Here is a 7857-nt window from a genome sequence, read left to right as displayed (position 1 = left end):
AAGAATAACCTCGCTCCCGGACCGATTCTCGTCCGTTCTGCGCATAGACAGAGAGCGTAGCAGAGGGTAAGACGGAGAAAAGCTTAGGCGGTTAAGTTTGGACGTTCTAGCCCTGCCTTAGGCACGTCCCATGCGCGAAGCGAGGTTATTCTTAAATTGGACAGGGTATAGAGAATTTCACTGTCTAGTTTATCCAATTAGGAAAATTGAATGTACAAATACAAACTATATACAGAAAGTAATCAAATAATATTTGTTTAATAAACAGTTTAATACGATACAGGCTACCTAATTATATTCTCTAGCTATGGTAGTACAAGAAAATTGTTACACGTAATTTAAATAGCTTCAAAGTGTGAATAAAATGGAAGAAAAATTTCGTCAGCTTCGAAAATGGCAGAAAACGAAAGGAAGTTTCTCATTTGATTGAAAATTTCACCCTTTAGAACCATTTAAATTACGTGCAAAAATTTTCTCGCGCCACCGTAGTTAAAAAAGATAATTAAAAAGCCTGTTATTATTACGTGACCCACCCTGTATACAATCGAGCCAGCAAGAATAAATTTGAGGCGAGATTTGAGCTATTTTCAGAAAACACTGCATCGTTAATAAATGAATTACAGCAGTAAAACAAATTACACCAAAGTCAGCATTCCCACTCCTACACGAGCAAGAATAATGACCCACAAGAAGCTAACTATGCCAAGCACGTCGTGCAATTAATCAAGCACACGCATGCATAACTAAAAATCAATCTGAACGCGAGCACGAACTTTGTCCACGTTTCTTGTTCAACTTTCCACCAACCAAAGAACCGTTTGTTTGCTCTTTGCCCTTTCCTCGATCTGCACGACAGCTAGCGCTTCTTCGTTTCGCAAACATTTTTTTAATTAAAAACTACCACCCATGAATATTTTCCAACGCGAAATTCTAGTTTCTAAACTTTCCTAACTTTCAAACAAACGAACCTCGAGGGTAAATCATTATACACGAAACAATTTCTTCTAGCTCCCGCTGTTACGAATTCGTACACCGGAGCAATAGAGAAAAAGAGTAATTTGTAGTGGACACTTTTGCAATCACAGAGCAAATCGCGAACACTTTTAACGTATCAATTTTTGCGTAGATAGAAAATTACCTCTGTAATAATGGAGAAACGAGGCGTTCTACTCGTTACGTGTATAAATTACGATCAATATTCTCGCATAATTTCGCCGACTGATTAATTACAAAGTTAATCAACTTTACTCCGTCCTTTTTCCCCCACAGTTACTTTCAGCTCTTTAACTTGAAGTTAAAGTTTTTGCAAAACTTCATTGTACATCCCCAACCAGTCTTCCTTTCCTTCGACCTCTTTTCTATTTTAACAGTTTATTACTAATTAAAGCACTTTATCACCAAGCTGGCCACGGGCGAAATCAATACAGTTTCATTTGAATTTCAGAGGTGCAAAGGACGAGGAACGAAATTAAAGATCTGATCGAACGAATCGAGCCCGTATTTATTACGGCTCAATAGAATCCCCGTTCATTCTCAATGGGCTCTACATTACAGTTCAACAGAGTCACGTGTACCATTCCTGTAAAAGCTATTTCCTGCTGGGCGAAGCCACTTTTCCATCTCGGAAATCATCTGAGACCAATTTACTCCCTAAACTCGATGTCGCTTTTTCAGACTCGCCGGAACCAGGAAATGTAGAAACGGCGCTTTGAGAAAAATACCGCCGAGGAAGACAGTGCGGGATGGAGGGAAAAAAAGGAGGCGAGAAGCGCTAGAATAGAGTTTAATCTAAAAGGTTTCTGTCCTGGAACGATACGAAGACATTCCGGTGGAAGGAAAAGGTGAAAAGCTTTTCTCGATGAAATCTGTTGAATTGTTCGTCGACTCAACGATCGAGAAATATTTTTGTGTACAAATATCGATGATTAAAATTTTCTGTTATTCTTTGCTACATTCATTTTTATTACTTTTAATATGCATATGCAATACCTATTCATGGCTGTGAGGCTGAATAAATAAATATACTATATACATACATATGCAACGAAATGCATAACGTGATAAATTTAAACGCAATGAAAATACACATTTTCGTTATTGCATTGTAATTTTATAATGGTTAGAAATTTTTTATTTTTTATTTTAATTAATTTTTAAAATACTCGACGTAACAATTCATTCGATCGATTCATCAAGTGAAATGTATAAACACACTTTGTAAAAATGCACTTTTAATTATTTTCCATTTCCTTCCATTATTTCATATTTTCAGAAGTAGCTGACAAATATTTACTTTGCCAACCATGCCGTATCGATAAATCAAATAATTGATTGTTTTGACTGCCGACTGTAGGTGGAGAGATATGGAAATATATTTCCCAGGTTACACGAGTTCGAATAGAATCACAATTTTAACTGAAATCATTCTGCAAAAGTTCGTACAAGTAAATTTCTTTGATTATCAATTTGATTTCCGTGTTAAATGTTAAGGTAAAGTAGAACTGAAATATAATTTACTAAATTTAACAGATCTTAGGTATCCAATTTAACTTTATCTGTCGTTTGCGTTATTGCTACTTAATTTGGTGCTCATCTAACTTTCTCTACTAAAAAAGTAAATAAAGTGGAATTTGAATAAAAAGAAAACCTGGATCCTGGAAAATTATTTAAAACAGCAGCTAATTAAACCTTACCCAAATTTCTATTTACCAATTTAATATTACTATGCGCTGACTTTTTATAGTAAAAAATAGAGGGTTAAAACAAGATGCAATTAAATTTCTATCTACTAATTTCTCCAACAATTATATATAAAATTCATTGGGTACAAAAATCATATTGCAAGATTGCACACTAAAAAATGCTTCCACTGTTATATTATCTCTATAACAATATTGCACCTATAACGATGACATATTCAAATTGCAAGTGAAATTGCTCCATAGGCAAACATATTTTCTCGCACTGCATAAGCAAACTGGTTCGTTTATATTCGATTCTAATTTTTTTACTCTTCCAAGCTTTCAAAAAATCTAGAAATATTCTAAAGTTACTTACCAAAGTCTCTGCTACATTACACAATTGCTCGTTGAGCCAAGTGAATCAAACTTTTTTCAATAAAAATAAAAATTCGTTCGGGTCATCAAGGATCCAGCTTGCTTACGCAGGATTAAAAAATACTTCGACTGTTACGTTATACCTAACAAAAAACGTTAATTTGAAATCTAAGAAACACTTGTTCAACATTTTAACTATTCAAAGTAACATTCCTCAGATACAACTATCTCAAAACACTGAAGCAGAAGAATCTGTATTTCTCGCTGTTCAACTATTTACAATGTTGGTCGTATGAGACTTTTCGACGCGACTCGTACTTCACCCCTTCACGTCGCCGCGGCTGGAAAACTCGAAGCACGGGAAAAACAGGGTGCAATCGATATCGTTTGAAATGGCTGGTATATACCGATACCACGCGAGCAGTTCGCTCTTATTCGACTCGGTTCCCTGTGAATCATTGTCCGGTGCACGGGCATAGAGGAGAAGCAGTGGAAGCATATAAAACAGCCAGATCACGTCGGGGAAAGGCGGAACAACGCTAAAGGAAGAGACGCAGGAGTACGAAATAAAAGGGAGGAATAAAAGTAGGAGCACTGCGGGGGTGGGCGGTGGCAGAGAGGGCGGGAGAGAAAAGCAGTGACAGGAAGAAATCGATGGACCAGGATGGCAAAGTTTTCCGTCTCCACTTTTCTTCCGCTTTGTACGAACAAAGAGCGACCGAGTATAAAGTTGAGCCCTTGCCATTAGTTTGAAAGTCTTTTACCAGTTCCCTTTTGCTTCCAACAGGAAACGTTTGAGGATTATCGACTCCGCGAGCGACGTGGGAGTTCTCCAATAGAGAGAATTCGCTCCGTTCACCGAGCTCGCCAGATATCTCTTGCTTATTACCACCAAGAGAGAGAGAGAGAGAGGAGAGAGGATGAACAGTAAAGCAGAGGGGCGAAGAAGGAGGAGGAGAAAGGAAAGAGAGAAGACCCGAAGAAAGTTCTCCAAACGGTCAGGAGAAGTAACTCGGTTGTCACGGATTGCCGACGACCATCGAGACATTTTAATTTCCCCGAGGGTGAACCGCAGACACCAAAGCACAATTTTAGGTCATAATCTGCTCCCTTTTATTCACGATGATTGCGAACTTTATAGCGGAGATTAAAATGGTTCCCGGCCTGACGGTGAGGAGGACCAGGTTCACCTTAGACCCCGTGAACCATACGCGATCGTTACTTCTACTTTGTACGTACAAAAGATCCAGTTGAACGGGGTCAACGACCGTTTTCGGGCAAATTTATCTTAACCCTTTCGCTGTGGCTGATTTTAATAGGCAACGCGCGTCGTGATGTATCAACGATCGTGTCGCGATCATTCATTTCCGGCCAATTTTAGAACAGTACAACTTTCCTGAAATTGAACCAAATCACTTGAGTTCTTTTGAGAAGTTAGAAGGATTAGTTTACTAGATGACGTGTACCAAAAATTTGGAAAAAATTGCAAAGGTCACTGTTTACAACTTTTTGTTTATCTGAGATTGTGAAAAATTTGAAACATACGATTTGCAGATTTATTATATTAAAAGTTCATCTGTCTATGGGACTATTACTATACTAGTCATATAAGACTATTTTGAGCTATGTTACATACCGTACTCTTCCTTTATGTTTATCCTTAGGACGATGGGTACCGGGTCATTACTGACCCGGCTTTTAGATATGCCTTGTTTCAATCGGTATGACATTCAAAATAGGGAAACAACTCTCCTCTCCTTATATCATAAATATACTTGTTAGTTTAATCCTAATATATTTGTATAATTTTAAACAACACGATGCCTGGTAAAATAAAACAAAGATGTACTTTCGCTCGAGTAGGAAGATTTTAGCATTGGGTCATATTTGACCCGAATGGAAACGACAAAATTATCATAGATTTGAATTCTGAGATTCAAAAAATCACTTTCTGGGATTAATTTTCCAAAATGAGACACATTTACATTCTATCTATTCTTTTGTGTTCAGGAAAACTAAACTGGACAGGAAAAACGATATTTTTTGTAATAATTAGAATTATTACATCTATATCAATTTTGCCTAAAATTGAATATATAAAATTAAGTATATGTTTAATTAATCGATATCTTTATCTGGTTCTTTTACATTTTTAACAATTATTAGTCCAAGGATTTTACTATTTTATCAGAATGAGATTGATTAGACTTAATTTCCTACCGTTTAAATTTCCTAAACCATTTAGGAGAAACATTGCAATCTATTTCCAGCATAAAATACTAAATTTTTCAATACCGACGCTATACTATACTATTCCCGTCAATCACTGTGCTACCGTTTCACGAAATCAACGCAGTTCTATTTAAGTCTATGCACGAACCACGAGCAAAAACCACGATAATTAGCTCGTATCATCAGATTGTTGCACTTCTCACTTCGATACCAGTTTATACATACATAACAGCAGTATACACGTGTATGTAAGTGCGTTTGTACGTTGACAGAGATACTTACGTTATCGGTATCGTTAACAAGTCATCGTAAACGTTAATGCAGCCACGACATATGTACACATATAAAACCATAATTCGATATGCATCCTCGTTACAGTATGACATTTCGAATCGTCCACAGTGTTTCATACGCGACCAAGCTGCGATACCAGAAATTTCATCTCTGCGCCAACTGAATCCCAATTAACAAACAAATTTCTTTTAAATTAGCTGCCGACGTGATTCGACGAGTCGGTGCATTTCTTGAATCACGTCAATTACGTTAGAGAAAAAATTTGAATTCGTTCAGCAGTAACGACGAAACGAAATTAATAAACGGCACTCGTAATTCGTCGGAAACGTTTATCTGACAGGGGTAAATAAGTATACGTATACTTACACGCGTTCGTTTAGCAAGGAATGCATATAAGCTCGTGTCGAATTTTATAATTTAGATCAATATTTTCAACGAACCTTTACATTTGAGACAAAAGGGCCTTCTCGTTCTACAATTTTTTAAATTACATTTCTTCAACAAAGTTAGTGTCCTATATTAATAAAATGTACTTGTCATATTTCGAGATTCTAGAACTAATCATTCCTTTCTAGGATCCTACTTTCGTGTGTGAAATAATTTTACAGACTTCAGTAGATTTGAATAAAATTTAGCCGACTTTAATAGAGTTTAGTAGAACTCGGTAGAATTCAACAGACTTTGGTCTATTCCGACTATAAAAAAAAATTTCAATAGACATTAATAAAATACAGTAGACTTTTAGTAGGTTTCGGTAGATTTCTGCGGAGTTCAGTAGAATTGAATAGATTTCGGCAGATTTCAGATTTCAACAAGAAGACTTTTATAGAATTCAGCAGATTTCAATAGATCTTAGTAAAATGTAACAGAATACAGTAGATTTTAATAGATCTCAGCAGACGTTAGTAGATTTTGATATATCTCTGTTGTATTATTAGGAGGAATGAGTGTGTGTGTGTAGTAGTAGTAGTAACAGCAAAAATGATCAACATACAAAGACAGATTAATATAAACACATATAGAAGAATGACATAGTAACCATCTGTTTAGTATGGGGTGGACGCTGAAATGTTTTTCTTTCTTTAGCGTAATTTAGATTTTCTTATTGGTTTGCGTAGCGACGTGCTTTCCTCGCGTATAAAATAAAGAAGATTTATAATTGAATACCATCTTCAATTTATTACCCTTAAATTCCAACAATCTCAAAGAAGTCCAGATAGAATTCACCTCGCTATACTTCAAATTCAGCAAGTGTCCCAACACTTACGAACAGCGCTATACATACACATACACTCGAATCATCTGAAATATTCACCGTTTCATCGATCCGCGATCGACGTTCAAACAAAAGGACGAACTATTTTCCCGGGGAATTTTTTCTTTCCCCTCCATTCACAAATCCCTCCCTGGACGGATCAATATTTGCCCGGGTCTAACGACGATTAAAGTGGTTAACAAAACAAAAATAAACAGCGCTTGACGAGCGCGGTCCATCGAGCGCTGGTAAATAATTCGTTAAACGCGTCGCGGCTCGATTAATTGAGAAACTTCTGTCCCTGTTCACTGTCGTTGAAACGATTCGACCAATTTTCCACTGGCATTTGTTTCCAGTGCAGCTGCTAAATATAACCGGATAGAGAGAGAGAGAGAGATTCATATCGGCCGTGGCGAGTTTAATTAAGTGGATACAGATGGTCCTAATTGCATACTTACTCCGATTTCACCGTAATCCGGACGATCGGGCGCAGCCGGCAATCGATGTCCGCTCCTGTGACCTCCTAGGGCCCCGGTACCACCTATGCCCACGCCACGCCTCTCGTCGATCAGGAATATCTCCGTAAGGACGATCAAGCCGAACACGGCGAAGAACATGACCACCAGCATAAACGACATGTTGGCCCGTTCCTTTAGAACGCCTGCGTTCACACGGCTCCAGCCAGTACCGCTCCTTCGGGAACCCATCCTCCAGAGCTTCTGTCGGCACGACCAAAGAAACCGTCAAATCACTCCCTCCGCCTCCTTCACCAACAGATCCTTCAAATCAGGTCACTATCATGTTTGCGAACACAGTTTTCATTTGATACCACGGTGATAAATGATTTTGCGTTAATCACGACTCTGGGAAACTTTAACCGTATCACTTCTCGTTAGCCAATTACAATTGCACCGGCCGTTTCGTTGTATTCGTCGTTAGATTATTTTCTAGGATGTTTTGTGAAATGTGACTTCGTGCGAGAGTTGGATTCTTCCTCAGTGGTATACTTAAAGGACAATT

General features: G+C 37.6%; 1 protein-coding gene across 1 annotated transcript in view; it reads right to left on the bottom strand.

Annotated features, from left to right (window-relative positions):
* LOC108572578 overlaps positions 1 to 7544 on the bottom strand; it is a 22168-nt gene extending 14624 nt beyond the window's left edge. The window contains exon 1 of the mRNA XM_017934839.1: positions 7296 to 7544. Within this exon, the coding sequence (XP_017790328.1) occupies positions 7296 to 7544 (249 nt within the window). The remainder of the gene's footprint in view (positions 1 to 7295) is intronic.
* Positions 7545 to 7857: the final 313 nt, after the last annotated feature.

The sequence above is a fragment of the Habropoda laboriosa genome, unplaced genomic scaffold (assembly GCF_001263275.1).
Source record: "Habropoda laboriosa isolate 0110345459 unplaced genomic scaffold, ASM126327v1 scaffold147, whole genome shotgun sequence".
Lineage (NCBI taxonomy): Eukaryota > Metazoa > Arthropoda > Insecta > Hymenoptera > Apidae > Habropoda > Habropoda laboriosa.
Note: the sequence above shows the minus strand (reverse complement) of the source record. Positions and strands in the feature narration are given on the sequence as shown.